The sequence below is a fragment of the Silene latifolia genome, chromosome 1 (genome assembly GCF_048544455.1).
Source record: "Silene latifolia isolate original U9 population chromosome 1, ASM4854445v1, whole genome shotgun sequence".
Taxonomy (NCBI): Eukaryota; Viridiplantae; Streptophyta; class Magnoliopsida; order Caryophyllales; family Caryophyllaceae; genus Silene; species Silene latifolia.
The window spans coordinates 168,175,816-168,196,106 of record NC_133526.1 but is presented as its reverse complement, the minus strand read 5'-3'; the positions used below and the strand labels follow the sequence as shown (position 1 = coordinate 168,196,106).

Below are 20,291 nucleotides of genomic sequence, written 5' to 3'. Positions count from 1 at the left end.
TTATATATGTAATTTTTTTTTAATTTATGTATTTTTAAATATATATATATATATATATATATATATATATATATATATATATTAATTATGTTTATCTTGCTTCTTCATTGTTTTACTAACTAACTAGATTCAAATAACATAATGGTCGATAAAAACACATACATGCAAAAGAAATAAATAGAAAAATAAAATAATGACGATGAAACTAACAGTGACGGCGAGATTTACCTGATAAATACAGAACGTAATAGACGATGAAATCAACAGTGACGGCGAGAAGATAAAGCGACGATGAGAAAGTGAGAAAGAGAGAAAGAGAGAAAGAGAGAAAGAGAGTGTGTGTTTTGTGTTTGTTTGTCTCCTGTGTTTGTGTTTGTGTTTGTGTATTAAGGGTTATGTTTTGTGGTCGCAGCAGACTCTGTTTGTGTGGTTTATAGTATGGAAGGTATTGACAGCGGTTATTAAACAACAACCGTTGTGAAATATGTTTTAACAACGGTTGTAAAAAACACCCGTTGTTAAATAAGTTTTAACAACGGGTTTCAAAAATAACCGTTGTGATTACTTTTCACTAACTTTGCGCCAATTTTGCGCCAAATTATTAACAACGGTTGTGCATGTGTGACCCGTTGTTAAAACTAATAACAACGGTTTTATAACCATACCCGTTGTAATTGATTTTAGTAAAATTCGCGCCATACATTCTACAACGTCTATTGTGATTTTCGTGAATAATCGTTGTTAAAGGGCCGTTGTGGTTGCCTGTATTTGTAGTAGTGCTATATCACAATTATCAATTAAGAATATCACAATATCATACAATATATCAAACAATATCATATCTAAAATAATTATCAGAGCAAATGCTTTTATTCAATATCAATATCATAATAATATCACAGCAGACTCAAAACAATATCACACTAGTTCAAAAACAATATCACAATAATATTTTAATATCATAGCTAAAATAATTATCAGCTAGGAATTTATTTCATTAGTGCTTACATCAATTGCCCTTGCTCTGATTTGTTCATCAGTTTCAACACCACTAGGCAACTTCACCATCATATACCCCTCTTTTGTTTCCACTTCAGCTTCATGATCAGACGTCTGAGTCAGTAATATCTCTGGAGCTGCTGAAGAATATGGTGTTTTTTTAGGGACTTCTTGTTCGACGGATGGGGTCTTGAATCTTTGATATTGGAGCATTCCCCAAAGATCCTGTTTTTTTCTCATCATCCACTCTCTTTGACAATTTTTTATCGTCCCAATGTTGGATGAGTGGTAAAGTGTGTTCCAAAACATCACCCTTGAAATCGAACCTATGCATATATGCTAGCATAATAACTATTACGCATCCACCGACGACTTGACTTTCCCCCTTCTTTGAACACCCTAACACTTCTAACCATTTCCTCAAATACGTATTCACACCAATCAAATTCGCTTATCCTTGTCACATGCTCAACAACCTTTACCAGTTTCAAATCCATAGATTTATTTGAAGACGGTGCTAGGAAAATAGACATGCTGTAAATTACAAACATTCTTTTAAATTCATCCCCAGCATCATTACATTCCATCAGTCTTTCATGCACATCTTTGACCATAATTGAGTCAAGTACTCTCTAATCCAAACTTTGCCCTCCATGCATTTTTCAGCTTTGTGTCACATCAAAGCAGTGGTGTTTCCCATGTGAGCGACGTCCACTTTCCGACCTTGTCGAGGAAGTTGAAATATGTCATGCACATCGTCTTTCGTCAACAGAAAATCAAATTTCTTTGTTTTGAACATGTTGCTTGTGTGATCAAATGCCTTCAGCGAAAGCATTTTGAGAATTCCATGTGGAATTTTTGTTAGTTTCAACTCTAACAATCCACCAAAGCCAACATCAAACTTGACCTTCCTTTGTTCTTCATTTAAGTTGGCAATCAACTCAACCAATTTCGGTGGCCTACATTTAGTTTGAAATGGTTGCACCTTCTTCTTTTTGATCTCAGGCTGCTCTACCTCTCGCATCTGTACCACCAATTCGGCATCTTTGTTTCTATCAGTCTTTGATTTCTTTTTTGATGGTTGACCCTTTTTTTGTTGTTGGCAGGATGCTCTTCAATTTCATCCCGTAACACCATTTCGTCGACTTTACTTTTATTTTCATTACCATTTTTGACCTCTTGCTTGGTTGTTCAACCTCATCATTTTTTGATCTCCTCTTTCTTGTGTATGTTTTTTCAGGTTGTTTTGAAGCTGTCAAGTCCATTCTATTTGAATCAATATCACACTTCATTAGACATAATTTCACACCTTATTCAAAACAACATCACTATTGTATGTCACTGGTAATAAGTATTTTAAAAGGAGTATACAGTTTTGTATTTTTGTAAACACTATCAATAATAGAACTACACAAAATTCATGAAGATTCAGTACCACTAATATTCAAATTCAATATCAGACCATACAAGTAACAGTATTACAAGTTTGTCTTCCTCATTGTCAACACATATATCAACGTTATTCATTGTACTGAACAGAAACTCTCAATTCATGGACCTCATTGTCAAACAAATTCAATTCCGTGTTATGAAATTGTACTCGTTCACATTTAACCAAACGTTTAACCCTAATTTTCGCGATTCAAACAATTTGCAACCGTTTTTTTGACAAATACACAATTTTGAACTTTCAATTTCACAATCGAACAGTGTTCAAACGAATAATTAAACGGTTTATTATATTAAACAGTTTTTTAACCAGTTTTAACCCTAATTTTTCACAATTAAACAATGTCGAACTTTGAATATCACAAATAAACAATGGAACAGTGTTTAAACATAAATTTCTTCATTGAATATGTTAAAACCTATTCTTAATTGATAAAAATAGAACGAAATACTTATTTTGCATTTCGAACAATGTCGAACCCTAATTTTTCGCAGTCGCACAATATTCAACGCTAATTTAGCAGATTTAAAGAGGAAAATATGCAATTTCAATCAGAAGAAAAACATTCAATTAACAACTACGAAGTTGTACAATTATATGAAAATTATTGGAAATTAACGAAGTTTATCAATAATTTTGATACTTAAACTAACAAATACTCGATTTTAACAATGATTTCACTAAAATTGAAGTCCTCGAGAGAATTAAGACAGAAATTGTACCTGATTTTCAGTGAAAATGCAATTGAATTGAACAATGATTAGTATTTTTCCGTAAATTGTTGTTGATTCGCGTTAATAATCGGGAATTTTAGTGGTTTTTTGAGTTTTTAGAGAGAGAAAGTGAGAAGTTGAAAAAACTGTTGCGCGGTTATGAATTTCAAAAGGCGTGCGTGTCTGTTTTGTTACCTTTTTTTTTAAGTGATATTGTTTAGTTTAATGCGCGATATTGTATCCGTTACTCAATCCTCAAATATTTAGGGGTTCTCACCGGATCCCGACTATATATATATATATATATATATATATATATATATATATATATATATATATATATATATATATATATATATATATATATATATATATATATATATATATATATATATAGTTTGATTATATACAATTTGTTTGTCCAGTTTGATTTATAATTTAAAATATTGTGTATAATCATATTACTCTTCCAATGAAGTAGAACTTTTAGGGGGCGTTTGGTTTGGGGTATTAAAGAAAGGGAAAGAGAATTAAAGTCGATAATTCCCTTTGTTAGTGTTTGTTTGAGACAATCAAAGAGAATGGAACTCCCTCACTTACCCCCAAATCTCTCTAATTCCTTACCCCTCACCCCCCTAATGAATGAAATTTCATTCCCCATCTAACCCACCCACCACCATAATCTGTCATCGTTGTGCCTCACTTTATTCAAACCCCCACCACCACGTGTCCTTCCCTATGACTGGCCATTGACATCTCTCCGCCTCCATATAAGGCTGTAACCGTCCCCCACCACCCATCACCACTTGGAAACTGTTACTACCACCGACACCGGCGATATGAATGACTCCCCATAGTCGTCCCCTACTACTAGTGCGGCGCCGACGACGTAACTAGTACACCATCGCCGGCGACATCACCAATACACTGTCGCCGACGACCGTACCACAACGGTCTATCATCCCAATCTCCGATTGATTCTCCTTCATCTTCTTTTTGAATGAATAGAACTCCGGCATCGACCTGTGCAACGTAAACTGATCTTCATCTTCAACCACGGGTTTAGCCATTGTTAATCAGAGAGAGATTTCAAATAGTCGATTTATTTTAACTTTGTGTTTCAGGGAGGGTTCGGTTGTGTAGAGTACAAAAATGGCCAGGGCTGTGTTTATGGAGTGCGGTGAGTAGGACGCCGGCATTAGAGCAATCACGGCGGCAGTAGCAGTTATGGGTGTAGTAAGAGGTGGTCATGGTGGGTGTTGTGGTTGTTGGGGGTGGGGAAAAATGGATGGTTATTTTGATTTGTGTAATTTTTGTTATTCCTTTCTTTTAACTGAGTAACCAAACAACTTTGTAGTTTTGGGGTAATTTCATACCTTTCCCCCCTTTTCCCTTTCTTAATTTCATTCTCTTTCCCTTTCCCGTACCAAACGCCCCCTTAAGGTAATTTAATTATATAGTTTAGCCTTTTCACTTTAAAGTATTTCATGATTTACATTTTTAGTTTGATAGTTTACCTATAAGTATTTATTTAGATCTATTATCTAACCCCGTATTTCCATATTTCAGGTACAAGTATGTTTGTGTTTATTAAGTAGAATAATGATATTAATGGATTCTAGTGCATCGCAAATCAATTTAGGTATGAATTACTCTCTACATCCCAATCATTTGCTTACCTTTGATTAAAATACCACTCATAAAGAATATAAAGGCAAAACAAATAAAATAGCTATCGCAAAAAAATGTAAAGGTAAACTAATGATTGAGACGGAAAGATTACTCTTTACAGCAACTCTCCTATAGGATCGTCCTATAGCATAGGACGAGTCCAATAGAAGACAAGGCCCAATAAAAGGAAGGTAAATACGGAGGAAAATAAAATTGGAAACCCTTCCCCTACTTTATTAGTCCAACAACTAGGTTTGTGACCCGTGAAATTCACGGGTTTATCTGTTTTAGCTTTGTTATTTTATCGTATTGTTAATATTTGTCCGAGCAATTAGTTGATCCATTTAAAAAGATATAGACTTAAAATACATAAAAGTTAGTTAGTTAATACCTTATTTCTTTGACTACTTTGGTTTATTTTCAAAGCTATATGTTCTACTTAAGTTATTATTTTGATTAATATACTAATAGCATGTGTTTTTTTTAAAAAAAAAATACCTTCAATGAGTCCAGTAATTCATGACACCCATGTGAAAACACATTCAACAAATTCATGAGTAACCCAACCAATTGATCAACATCCGAGCAACATGCCCTAATCAAATAGATATTGTAAATTAAATAAGATGTTAAAGTTGGTTTAGATGATGTTTATGTTACTAAAATTGCTGAAACTACACATACTGTACTTGTCCGTCACATCTCATCTTTTAATTATTTTGTTTTCTCTCTTATGAATTATTTATATTGAAACGCCTGTGAGATGAAAGTTATTTTAACTTGGCTTGAATAAGAACGTGTCAATAGCCATTTAAACTTTACATTATTGATCCTACAATTTTAATTATTCGGCTTCAAAACCCTCAGCAACATGGGTCCATGAACATGAACAAAATTAAAATTAATTATTAATAAGTATTTTAATGTAGTTTTTTTTAATAATTTAAAGTAGTTGTCATATGACAAAAAATTAATTGTTTAAGATTGCCTTTTAAGTAGATTGTATAGATAGATTGTGTACTAAATTTTCTATGTAAAAGTTGAACGTCCCTTTGTTATCTAGGTAAATGAAGTTAGTGAAGACGAAAGGACAAATTAATGCATTATGCTGAATTTTTTTTTTTTTTTTTTTTTTTTTTTGAGAATGATAAATCTCTCAATATAAGGAGCTTAAAACATATAGGATTAGAGTACTTTTTATCTTCCCAATATTTTAATTCTCATAAATCATTTTTTTTATAGTAGCATAGTTACGAAGTTTAATAAATGCTAGTCTTAATATATCATTTATATCAATTTGTCAAAAATTCTAAATTTTAATTTTTTGCAAAAATGATAAATTGAGTTAAATAGTAGTCTACTACAAATCTCAATGCATTCTCATTATGTGTTATAAGACATATACATTATATAATATGACATGTGCGCATAAATATTAGATCATAATATACATTTAGCCATTATCCATGTCAATAGGATTTACTTTGTCCAACTTGTTAATAAGATTGAGATCCTCGCAACTCAAATTTCACACTATGAGAGCTATTTTTCAAAGGGAAAATGATGAATAAAAAAAACAACACAGACCAAAATAAAAATTACATTTGAAAGTTTCTGAAATACTAAATTCTTTTATGAAACTAAAAACAATTAGTCATTTACATTCATGTTGTCAATCTTATAGTTAGTTTATAATATTGTATTGATTGGAATGGAGGGTGTATTTATTTAAGCAATTCTAGTATTTTTTTTGCGAGAAATTCATGATCCTTTTTATTCATCCACCAAGGGATAAGAAAAAAATAAAATAATACAAGAGAACAATTCTAGTATTTTCCTTCTTCATATAGTTTTCTTTCTCCAATGAACCACCCCTACAAAAAAAAAATCCATTGAGTGATTAATAACAAACAAAATGGTGGAATTTGATTTATGTAATATTAACCTTATCGTTATTAATTTAAGTTTTCCTTTAAATAATGAAAGAAAGAGGGCATTGAATCATAAAGATGTAAGTATATTTACCTTTGAATAACACAACTCCACAAATTTTGATAGCCCCTAAATAAGAGCAAAACAACATATATGTGAAGTCTAAATGTGTGATGAGTACTTCATAACCAATGAAACTTAAAAATAATTAAATAAATTATTAATTTAAAACATTAATACATTTACCTTGGTACAATGATAAGAAAGATTATTGACACATACAATTCCCTTGGTGATGAAGGAAAAAAAAAATATTGACTTGAATTTTGGCTCACAAATGTTGCCTTCCATTAAATATTTATAGTCAGTTAAGGATGCGTTTTATGACTTTTGGACGTCTTTTTTTTTAAATTATTATCAAATTTAATATATTCATAAATATGTAGCAAAATTTTATGACTTTTAAGCATCTTTTTTATTTATTAGTAAATTTATTATAGACATAAATATAGAATAAGGAGAAATGAAATGTAAAAGGTTTGCCTTAATTATTTTTACTATTATTTTTTTTTTATTATTATTTTTTTTTTTTTTCAAAATCCACTTTGCATGAGAGTTGTTTAGGGAGTTATCTTACGAAACTAAAAGATGGTACATACTTTACCTTGCCTTTTATTTATAGATTATATTTATAGATTTGTATATATATCTAATATAATGAAATTGAGCAAGTTTATAGCAGTAAGACTTAAGAGGGAATTGCACACATAAACAGTTTAAAATTAGAATACATGATGTAAATTTTTATTTGTCGTTAACCTATTCTATTTATAAAAATTAAAATGCAAAATTAAAAAAATATTAATTGCAAACACAAAAAATAAATTAATACAAACTCTTTATTTTCCTCTCATAAATTTGGTTATTAATCTACTTATTTATTTAACCTTTAATTTCTTTTACTTAATAGGATGGTTTTTTTGGTTTTCTCTCACCATCATTATAATTTGTAGTTATCATAATTTTTTTTCTCTCCCTTTTAATTCACAAAATCGTTCCTCTTCCCTCGAATAAATTTTTGAAATTAATCAATAACTAATAACAAAAATATTATGTGATATTTATTTGTTGCTTAAAATACTCTAACAATAAACGTCGAAATTTAAAATTTTAGTATGAATTTTGATTTTTAATTGATTTTTTAATTTATCTAGAAATTAAAAAGGCTAAAATTTAATGTTTGTTATGGTAATTTATTTTTTATGTAAATATTTTTTAATTTAGGTATCATTTTAAGTGGATCATTATATGAATATGAATTACCCTCTTAATTAAACACGTCATACTACATGGAGGATTGGTGACGTGGAATTTTGGTAATGCGAGGTGGCATTGTCTACGTGGCTTTTAAGGTTTACCCTTTTAATAATATTTATAGATGTACACAATCCGCCAGTCCACAACGACCAACCCACATCCATATTACCGCCAACTCCTCCACCGCCTCTACAATCTGCGTTTTCACCATTGCAATCTACTCCGCCACCTTTCCTTCCACCATTTTATTAAATTAAAGATGAAGATTGATGTCCCAAGATTGCCAACTACCCAGGTTTCAGGTTTCACACTTGATTTCAAAATTTCAGATATTAAAACTAAAACTCAGTACTTCTAAATTTTAACTAATTGCTTAACTTAAATATTCATGTTTTATATTGAAATCTTCTAATTTAAAGTTGAAAACTATGGGTTTTAAATTATGTTAAAATATTTACATAATTACTTAATTAACTCACACTTCTAACCGATTCATATGCATAATTAAACTTCTAAAAAATTTAACTTCAAAACTTACCATCTTAGCTTGAACACTTCAAGTTTTGAATATTCCTTATTTCAAGCATATATGGTTTTTAGATTAATAACTAGCAGCTTAAATTTGAAAACTAAATGTTTGATTAACAAATTCATCATGCGCGATAAATATTTGTGGGGATGATTGTAGCCGACATAAGGCATAAGAGGTTGGAGAAGAGGGCCATCAATGGCTTAGTCGTTGATACTTGTGGGAGCCAGAAAGATGGAGGAGTGAAGGCATGGGCTAGAGTTGGTTTCTTTTATTCGCTGGTAGTTGTGACTTGTGTGTTGGTTTTTCTTATGATTTGGGCTTTTTGTTTAATGGACTGGTCTTATGCTAAGAGACTGTCCTATTAAACAATTTGTGTACTCTTTATTAGATTAGGATATACAGATTAGGGAGACGAACGTGTTTGTATATGAACATATAACTATAGCCCATTAATATTATTGGGCTTTGATATTTGAGAATCAGAATTACGGTAAGCAATTCCACCTTCAAATACTACTAGAAAAACTTTTGAGTAATGTGAAAGACCGAAAGAGTAAATTTGAAGATCTACAATTTGAACAAATCACAAATTAACCAAGGCAAGTCAGTAATATTACATTATTAAACATTGAGAATTAGCTAAATTCTACCACTAATGTAATGTCATATACGTGATTTTCCTTCCTTCTTAAAAAAGTAAACGGGTTGAATGACGCTCCATTTTCATAGATGAAGCAAACTTTTTGCTGATCTCAATATATGCCGGTATATTATTAAAGGAAATTTTTTCGAGCGATTACAAAAATGTCATATATTTGTATGCAAATCCTTCTCCTATAAAGCTATAACAATATATATTGTATGTGTACCAAAAAAAAAATAATGTAGTTCATATTGGATGCAAATTCTACTTATATAACAACACAAAAATATAAGAATTTTAACGGTGTTTCATGAGACGAGCATGAATTAATTATGCATGGAATAATATGTACTCGACGTGTCCATATAGGAGTCTTACACCATATACTTCATATTAAAGCTTTCAACTTTCTTATAGTAGCGTCTTTGTTTTCCTTTTTCCAATTATCTACCAGAATAATGATGTGATTTGAATTTCTTAATTACTCTCAAGGCTCAACAGGTGATGGAAATCAGAGAATGAGACGGATGTATAAATAAAGACAAGAAATGCAGAATATAATACAAATCATTTTTGGTTGTACTCAAATGAGTTACCGTAGTTATTGGGTGCGATTATTATTAGTTGTTATAAACTCACAATCTTATGATAAAAAGTGACCATTTTACATTAAAAGGTGAAATTTTTTAGTCTTTTAAAATAAATAATCACATTTTACAATAAAATGGTCATTTTCTAAGTAATTACAACATACGATGGTCTTATAATATAATCTGTGAATCAGTTATTGAAGTTGATATTAGCTTACAGAATAGTAATATTTGGTTAAAGTCTTAAAGAGGGTATTATTTCAATTCACGAGTAATTGGTGGTCTTGATTAATTTGTTAGAACACACCTCTTTATTTTTACTATAGTTAAAAGAGGGTATTTACTTGAATGCATGAGTATTTTATTTCAACTCCTATAAGTTTAGTTCATAAAAATTAAGCTCAATTCATACACATTTTCCTATAAGTTAAGGTCATATAAGTCCAGTTTAGCTATAAGCTCAGTTAAGAAAAGTTCGGCTTTTATATACTCAGCTCAGAAAAGTTAATCCTATTCAGTTTAGTTCAGGCAAAATTAAGTCCAAAAGAACAGGGACTTAGTATTATTACATCATAATCACAGGATATTACAAATTGGCCCGGGCATCGCCCGGGCATTATATATATATATATATATATATATATATATATATAGAGAGAGAGAGAGAGAGAGAGAGAGAGAGAGAGAGAGAGAGAAAGATTGAATCATGTGAGGCACCCTTCTTAGGGTAAGGCGGCTGGACTCATTTTAAACCATCAGATCTAAGAATTATAGAGTCACCAGATTATGACACGTGTCCCTCTATATACTCCCCAACTAACTCATCATCGTCATTACTCGTTCATTTTTTTTTGCATGTTCCTCTCTCTCTCTTCAATCTGGATTTCAGCTCACTCTTTTTTCCGCCATTAATACCGAGCTTTCATCGAGCTTCCAACCGCCATTACTACTGCGTTTCATCTAGCTTCCGACCTCCGTTATCGTCCTCAGCTTAGGTACTTTCGATTAATAGTATTCATTTCAATTAATCACTAATTTCATTCCATTGTTTTACCGAGCTTTCTGTGATTCATCTTCTACCTATTTACTTCTTTAATTTCAAGATCAATTTCTACCTATTCATCTTCTTTAATTTACTTATTAATGGCGTTTGATGCAGGTTTTACTCGTTTTTTTAGCATTATCGACTACAATAGGAGTGTATAAAATCAATTGCGACGATTTCTCCGTTTTTTCAGGTCCTTCCCCTTGCTTACCTTACTACCACGATTTCAATTTTTGTTGTTTACTTTGTTATGTTCTGTTTTTCTGCGTTTTTGAATCCTACGTCTAAGTTCGTGAAACTAGGAGGTCAATTTGTGAAACAACAATCTCACATTGTGAAACTTGACTGAATTCTCGCAGGTCCTAATCGTTTATTGAGCATCATTGACCACAATAGTATATCTTAATTTGCTCGAATTAATTGATTGCGAGACTATATGTGTGATTCTGATTTGTGAGAAAAAGTATTGTTGTTGTTGTTGCTGCTGCTGTTGTTGTTGTTATTTCTCGCATTAATTGATTGCGAGACTATATGTGTGATTCTGCATTGTGAGAATAAGTGCTTGAGGGAATAGAGCTGTATTGGAGTGATTTTAATGTATTGCCAATTTGCCATTGCCAGAGTCAATTTCGTTGCAGGAGATCTAGAGAAGTAACTCGCTGAGTAACCGTCTCACATTAAAATAGTACTCCATATGAAATGTAGCATGTTTCATGATTTGTGTCTTACATTATTGTAGAATTTGTTTGTTGCAGGCCCAATTCTCAACCTTTTTTTTGGCATTGTATATCATTTGGATCGTACTATGTAAATTGCTAAGATCAACGATATATTGGTAGGCTATTGATGACTATTCTAGGAAGGTGCATTAAATTAGAGGAAGTACGACAAGTATCTGATATTTTGAATGACATGAATGCAAGACGATATTTGTTGGACATATCTCCCAAACCAGGCAAGATTTTGGGGTGATTCTTGTTGGAGGTGAAAGCTAACTCAAATACTTGTAGCTTTCATTTGGTACCTGTGGGGCACCCCAACTCATTCGTAGTTAGGAGCTATCATGCCTGCAAGTCTGGTCTGATTTTGAAGTCGCCAGTAAAATGGTCATGTTTTAAATGGCATGTTCATGGATACATAGCATATTGTCAATACTTTTCAGCTTAACTGTGGAATCTTAATAAATGGAGATAGGGGTGTCTTGGGATGTTAACATGGAATTTTAAGGCATTTACATATGTAATTTAACATTGGACTAACCCGAATGCAAAGAGAGGTTTTCTACTATACCGAAAAGGGCTACACATGCACCGACTCACCGAGCCTTGTTAGTGCTAGTTTGGGTTGAAAAATTCTTATCTACGAGTATAAGTTGTTATTTGTCTACTTTCATATCGGATTTGGCCATTGTCGTCTATTAACTCAAAAGGTAGAGCAATGTGTTATTGCACATGGTGTGGGTTCGAGCCCCACATAGACGAACATATATAAAGCACTAGTTACACTTTGTAGTAACATTAGTTGTTCTATGTGGTAACAATAATTATCGAACAAAGTGATGCTAGCTAAGAATAACACTAGTTATTTGATAATGTAACATTGTTTCGTATATATAATAACACTGTTTATTTGATAAAGTAACACTTATGTTACATATATTGATAATAGAAGCTCATGTAGGAATTGAACCTACATCCTTTGTGCAATTGCACAAATGCTCTACCAATTGAGCTAATGAGCTAGTTTAGTAGAAACTGAATATTCCACCAACACACTACAGTTGATGTAATGGCCACAATATAAGTTTATAAGTCACCACTTCACCCGAGTATTCGAGTCATATGTTTCTCATGTTATTCCAAAGAGCATGTAGTGTTATTCCAAAGAACTTGTCATGTTATCACATAGAGTAACCGTGTTATTCTATTAACTTGTTACGTTATTCCATAGAGCCAAATAATATTCTGTGACACAAAAGCCAGGTATTATAACACAATATCCTATTATGATAACATAGTTATAGTTACGGATTATAAAGCGCGAAAAACCAATTCTATTGATCTGAAGACAAACTAGTTCCGTCGATGACCGTATAAGGCACATTATATGCATTTAAAATCTGAATAAGGTATGAGATTCACAAAATAAGGTCTGAGATTCACCAAATAAGGAAAAGAGCAAAAAAGGTGATTTTAAGACCAAGTTTCACAAAACAAGCTCTAAGATTCATGAACAAGATCCGAGATTCACAAAACAAAGTCTGAGATTCACCGAATAAAGAAAAGAGCAAAAAAGGTGATTTTAACCACTTATGATGACCAAGTTTCACAAAACAAGCCCTAAGATTCACTAAATAAAGTATGAGATTCACAAAATAAGGTCTGAGATTCACCAAATAAGGAAAAAAGCAAAAAACGTGATTTTAACCACTTATGATGACCAAGTTTCACAAAACAACCTCTAAGATTCACTGAACAAGGTCTGAGATTCACAAAACAAAGTCTGAGATTCACCTAATAAAGAAAAGAGCAAAATAGGTTATTTTAACCAATTATGATGATCAAGTTTCACAAAACAAGCCTTAAGATTCACTGAATAAGATATGAGATTCACAAAATAAGGTCTGAGATTCACCAAATAAGGAAAAGAGCAAAAACGTGATTTTAACCACTTATGATGACCAAGTTTCACAAAACAAGCTCTAAGATTCACTTAACAAGGTCTGAGATTCACAAAACAAAGTCTGAGATTCACCTAATAAAGAAAAGAGCAAAATAGGTGATTTTAACCACTTATGATGATCAAGTTTCACAAAACAAGCCTTAAGATTCACTAAATAAGGTATGAGATTCACAAAATAAGGACTGAGATTCACAAAATAAGGCAAAGAACAAAATAGGTGATTCCTAACACCTATAATGACCAAGTTTTAGAAAATTATCTTACAGGTTCACAAAACAAGCTATAGGATTCACAACATAAGGACCGAGATTCACAAAATCAGGAGAAGAGCAAAACAGGTTATCTCTTATCACTTATAACAAAATTTAAGAATATTAGCTTCTAAGTTCACAAATTAAGCTCTAAGATTAACAGAATAAGGTCTGACATTCACATAATAAGGTTTGAGATTAACAGAATAAGGTCTGAGATTCACAAAACGAGGTCTGAGATTCACCAAATAAGGAAAGGGCAAAATAGGCGACTTTAACCACTTATGATGAGCAAGTTTCACAAAACAAGCCTTACGATTCACTGAACAAGGTCTTAGATTCACAAAACAAAAACTGAGATTCACAAAATAAGGCAAATAGCAAAATAGGTGATTCCTAACACTTATGGTGACCAAGTTTTAGAAAATGATCTTACAGGTTTACAAAACAAGCTCTAGGATTCACAACACAAGGACTGAGATTCACAAAAATAAGGTAAAGAGCAAAATAGGTGATTCCTAACACTTATGGTGACCAAGTTCTAGAAAATTATCTTACAAGTTCACAAAACAAGCTCTAGGATTCACAACACAAGGACTGAGATTCACAAAATAAGGCAAAGAACAAAATAGGTGATCTATTAAATGTTTCTCCCTAATCCACATAAAGGAGGCATAATTTTGCATGTAGCACGTTCTTAAAGAACAATTTACAATCAAATGTAACAAAAATATCACTTTGATCTATTAAATGTTTCTCCCTACTCCACATAAAGGACAAGAAAGACAAAGGGAAACAATCTATATAAAACTATATTAAAGTTCCCATCACAAAGAAATGAAAATGGACACTCCCCCATGTGTTCCCTGTTAGCATTTGGCACTCAACAAATAATCTTTGAATTTCACTACTCTTGCTTCCAGGCATACAAAATCAACGAGAAACCAAGTTGATGTGATTGAGAATCGCGAAATCTTTGAGACTGCGACCAATGCAGCAAAGTCGGATCACAAAGGGGCTGGCTAACCCATAGCTTCTCCGCAGACAAACTAGTTCTAAACATGAAAACCGCGCTTCCAGGGGACGTGCCAAAAAGCCAACTATGGACATCCCAGAATACTTCTACTGGAATCCCATCAACCAGGATAGTGTGATTACCACGGAATTTCCATTGAAGCCTCTTCACTTGCATGAAATTTTTCGTATCTATACGAACAATTAAGCACGGATCGTTGGTGCTAATCGTATCACATTCGATCATGAGATCGTGCAGAGGGCCATTATCACTAAACTTAGCTCTTGTGTAGAAACACTTCTTCCCATAAACATGCTCCCTTTTTGCAATAAAAGAGGCGTAATAGGGACCGAGGTAGCACTAGTCTTTTTAAAAGCCTCCTTCCTCATATCTCCAAGAAGCAAAATCATATGCTTATCACAGACAATTGCCAAGTAAAAACCCTCTAACGGTTCAGTCCAGGATCCAAATTTAGCAGAACAAATTGTTTGTCCGAATATGACCAAATTAGCGACTTTTTCGGTTTTGCTTTATTATTGATTATGTAGGTAGAATACAATAACAACAGCAGCAGCGTAAGACCCAAAATGGTCACCAAAATCGGCTTAACTACTCAAATAGCAACAAAATGGTTCACAAAAATTCAATTATTCTACTGTAGTATCTTAAAATTAGGGAAGTCGGTATGAGATGAATATCCAAATGGACAACATATTACTGAAATTGATAGTATAGAACAATAGACAAAACTTATAGATGCTATATGTCGATAAGTAGTAAGGCGCACCTTTGATGTTCTAGCTATTACTCGATGAATGCGTCGAGAGCAGAGAAACGGGGGCAGAGCCGCAGAGGCGTCGTGAGCAAAGAGGAGGGAACAAAGGCAGAGTAAACCCTGGTGTGTATTGTGTAACAACGGCGGCGAGAGGTGAGAGGCGATGGCGATTTGGTGGTTGTTGAATTGATGCAATTGGAAAATCGCTACAATTGATCTGAAAATCGCTCAATTGATCAAATTGATCGAAAAAACGCCGGAATTGATTAAATTGATCGAAAAAACTCTGGAATAGATCAAACCGATTGGAAAATCGCTACAATTGATCGGAAAATCGTCGCAATCTACGAACAATTGCTTCAATTGATTAGGTTATGGAGATTGATTTGGGAAAGATGGCTGAGAGGAGTTTTGATGATGAAGAAAGAACGTTGTTTGTAATAATGTAATTGGGTCAATTTTGATCTAAGCCCAGTAGCGCGCAATATATCACAGTCCACTCAACATGTATTATTTTGGTGAGACCGGCCGCCTCGCCATAATGAGGTGCCTCACCTGATCCGGCCTCTATATATATATATATAGAGAGAGAGAGAGAGAGAGAGAGAGAGAGAGAGAGAGAGAGAGAGAGAGAGAGAGAGAGAAAGAGAGAGAGAGAGGATCTTGTGAGTTTGGTTTCTTATGGTGAGTTGTGAGTTTGTGCTTTGATGAAATCTCAACCACTAGATTATATTAGAGATGAATGGCCAAGATCTAATCTTACATGTCATATAAAACCACTGTCATTATTTTCTCTTTTTTCTAGTGCTACTTTTTTTTTTTACTTTAATTTTTTTATCTCTTTTTTTTACCTCGTGTTATTATACTTTTTTTTACAACTTTGATTTTTTTTTCTCTTATGTTTTTCTCTAATTTTCTCATTATGTTACCTTTTTTTTCTTTTTCTTTTTGTACCAGATTTTTTTTTACTTGAAATTTTTTTTACTCTTATTTTTTTTGTCTCGTGTTATTATGCTTTTTTTTTTTGCAACTTTGATTTTTTTTCTCTTATGTTTTTCTCTAGTTTTCTCATTATGTTACCTTTTTTTCTTTTTCTTTTTGTACGAGATTTTTTTTTTACTTGAAATTTTTTTTACCCTTATTTTTTTTGCCTAGTGTTATTATGCTTTTTTTTTTTACTTTGATTTTTTTTACGACTTTGATTTTTTTTCTCTTTTTTTTTTTTACCACATGTTATTGTGCTGTTATTGTTATTCCGTTGTTATTGTGATGTTATTCTGCTGTCACTTTGACTTTTTTTACGACTTTGATTTTTTTTCTTTTTTTTACCACGTGTTATTGTGCTGTTATTCTACTGTTATTCTGCTGTTATTGTGATGTTATTCCGGTGTCACTTTGATTTTTTTACTATTTTGATTTTTTTTACTATTTTGATTTTTTACTCTTATTTTTTCCGCATGTTATTGTGCTGTTATTCTGGTGTTATTGTGATGTTATTCCGGTGCCACTTTGATTTTTTTTACGACTTTGATTTGTCTTTTCCTTTTTTTTTATCCTGTGTTATTGTGCTGTTATTCTACTGTTATTCTGATGTTATTCCGGCGTCACTTTGATTTTTTTAACTACTTTGATTTTTTTTCTCTTTTTTTTACAACGTGTTATTGTGATGTTGTTCCGGTGTCATTTTGATTTTTTTTACTACTTTGATTTTTTTACTCTTATTTTTACCGCATGTTATTGTGCTGTTATTCTGGTGTTATTGTGATGTTATTCCGGTGCCACTTTGATTTTTTTTACGACTTTGATTTTTTACTCTTTTTTTACCACATGTTATTGTGCTATTATTCTGGTGTTATAGTGCTTTTTTTTACTTTGATTTTTTTACGACTTTGATTTTTTTTCTCTTTTTTTTTACCACGTGTTATTGTGTTGTTATTCTGGTGGCATTGTTATTCTAGTGTTATTGTGATGTTATTTCGGTGTACTTTGATTTTTTTTACTACTTTGCTTTTTTTTACTCTTTTTTTCCCGTGTTATTGTGCTGTTATTGTAATGTTATTCTTGTGTTATTGTGGTGTTACTCTATTATTGTGGTGTAATCCATCTCTTGTATTTGTTATCCAATTCATTACCATTAACTCATTTTAATTTAATTATTCCTCCGTGTTATTGTGCTGTTATTGTGGTATTACCCTACTGTTATTATGATGTTACTCTATTCATCTTTTCTTGGCTAACCGGCGGTGCTGCTTTTTCACTTGCATTATTAAAGTACAAAACTAACAATCAATATGCATACATACCCTTGAACAAATCCTAGAATAACGGGATTACTCTTACACTTTTAACATTTGAATAAAGTAGTGAAAAAAAATCAAAGTAAGTTCCAGTATTACTCTTACACTTTTATTTAATTTTTTTATGTGCAACCACTTGTTATTCCACAGTTATTGCGTTGTTACTCTGGTGTTATTCTGGTGTTATTGCATTGTTACTCTGGTGTTATTTTGGTGTAATTGTGAGTTACTCCGGTGTTATTCTAGTGTTATTGTGTTGTTATTCTAATGTTATTGTGTTCTCAGTCCGGTGTTATTCTAATGTTATTGTAGTGTTATTGTGGTGTTACTGTAGTGTAATTTGTTTTTTGTAGGAGTCGGATCGAAAATAAAGCAAAGTCGAATGAAACAAGAGGGATTGAAATCGTTGATTACTTTGCTTGGTTACCCCGCTGAATAAAACTACCCAAAGCTGGTGAAATTATGAAGTTAAACAAGAGATTCTTTGACCAAATTGTTACCCAAATACATGAAAGTAAGAAATTATTACTACTATAATATCCAAATACGAGAACATAAGTAGAATGTGACATGAATTCACAAAAATCAGAAAATTGAATTCCCACAAATATTACGGTTTCTTAGAAAATTGAATTCCCACAAATGTTATGGGCCATTATTGGTTGATACAATAGTTTATTACTAAGTAATGTCATTTTCATGGAATTCAAGAAAACAATTTGGTCTTGAATCCTTTTTTTTGGTGTCACATGGTTTCTTAGAATGCCATTTTATTTGGTTTGCATATTCAAGTTGCTGACTCACTTTTGATTATTTTGGGTTATGAAATAGATGATGTTGATACTCGAGCTATCAGCTATCACTCGTAGACTGCGGGAAGATGGGAGCCTTATTGGTGTATTGAGTGCAGAAAAATCAAAATCCGATGAGCAGCTCTTAGAAACGGCTTGTTCTTGGGACATAGTTGGTGAGCTTGCTGCCTGTTGTGATTATAGAGAGAGAGAATTAGATGATGTAAACCTGAATTTCGGTTTTCCTTTGTGCAGGAGTTGATTTGATAAGTGGTGTAACATGCCAGGCTCCTTATCAGTGGGTTGATAAAACAGATGATAACTGGGAGTTTAATATAGATGTCGACATGGAGAATCTTTCAATGTACATTTCTATACCCGATATCTTACTTTCAAATCTAATGAACTGTAAGGTTTCTATTTTAATTTGATTTCTCTTTGTGATATGCTAAACACAAAGGTCGTTGCTTATGATTTTGTGGTCAAGCAAAACATTTTGAGACGCTTGGCATCGTATGGATGTAACATCACAGTTGTCCCTTCAACATGGCCAGCATCTGAGGTTTTGAAAATGAAACCAGATGGTATTCTCTTCAGCAACGGTCCTGGAGATCCCTCAGCAGTTCCATATGCTGTTGAATCAGTGAAAGCATTGCTGGGACAGGTTCCCATTTTTGGAATATGCATGGGCCACCAGTTACTTGGACGGGCCTTGGGTGGTAAAACCTACAAAATGAAGTTTGGTCACCATGGAGGAACCCATCCTGTCCTAGGAGCAGCCACCATTGCCATTCATTGCTTGGCCTTTGTTTCGGTTTCGAAACCCGTCAACTAACCTGCCAACTCGCACCACAACCAACAGCGGCATCGGACTGCACATTTGGCAGCTGCTTTTGATCATAATCATACTCTTTTACTCTTTTACAGGTACTCTTTCACTCTGCATGCAAAAAATATCAGATTAATGGAAAGGTTGAAGCTCATTCCAAAAGACGTAATCTGGAGAACCATAAAATCAAAATATGATACTTATTTGCAAAAGTATGATACCTTCAAGTGAGTGACTGGAGCTCCTCGGGAATCAAGAAAAGCAAAACCATCCTAAACTGATCTACTGTGCAAATCATGTCGGACAAGGGAATTTTAACCCAATTAAAATCCAAAAATTTACACCTAAGGATTAAGGGAAATCAACGGATCTCGTGCACAAACTCACCATAACCGAACCAAATTCAGAAGCAGCTCCACCATATGCACCAACTGTTGCGAGTGCTTGGCATGAACAGAAACATCAACGCGTCCCCTAAATTTACTTACCTCTGATTACCGAGCTAGGACCACCGCAGCAGTTCACCAGAAGTAACGCCGAGCTTCCGCCACGGTCACTACTCTCCTCCCTTCTTCAAGTTCGAGCACAGATCCAACGACCACCGAGCACCATCTTCAATTGTCGGATGTCTGAGAAGTAGCAGCAATTTGCATTTACTTAAGTCAAATCGGGTTGACCCGATTAAACGATGGTGTTGGTGATTTCTGAAGAGAACGATTGAATGAAAGTATAATAAAAAGTCGTCGCCCTGCAGATCTG

General features: G+C 32.9%; 2 protein-coding genes and 1 long non-coding RNA gene across 3 annotated transcripts; 1 reads left to right on the top strand and 2 right to left on the bottom strand.

The window, feature by feature from the left end:
* Nucleotides 1-14,547: 14,547 nt before the first annotated feature.
* On the bottom strand, nt 14,548-17,879 carry LOC141586978 (uncharacterized). Its single transcript, XM_074408390.1, has 3 exons — nt 17,854-17,879; nt 15,139-15,368; nt 14,548-15,031 (listed from the first exon to the last, which is right to left on the bottom strand). Exons 1-3 carry the CDS (start codon nt 17,877-17,879, stop codon nt 14,733-14,735), a joined length of 555 nt encoding a protein of 184 aa, XP_074264491.1. The 3' UTR covers nt 14,548-14,732.
* A 780-nt stretch (nt 17,880-18,659) lies between these two features.
* On the top strand, nt 18,660-19,303 carry LOC141611265 (carbamoyl phosphate synthase small chain, chloroplastic-like). The gene is made up of 3 exons (XM_074429770.1): nt 18,660-18,879; nt 18,959-19,067; nt 19,164-19,303. Exons 1-3 carry the CDS (start codon nt 18,744-18,746, stop codon nt 19,201-19,203), a joined length of 285 nt encoding a protein of 94 aa, XP_074285871.1. The 5' UTR covers nt 18,660-18,743; the 3' UTR covers nt 19,204-19,303.
* Nucleotides 19,130-19,874, bottom strand: LOC141611274 (uncharacterized). Its single transcript, XR_012528576.1, has 2 exons — nt 19,754-19,874; nt 19,130-19,643 (listed from the first exon to the last, which is right to left on the bottom strand). It is a non-coding gene; the product is annotated as an uncharacterized LOC141611274 (long non-coding RNA).
* Between the last annotated feature and the right edge of the window lie 417 nt (nt 19,875-20,291).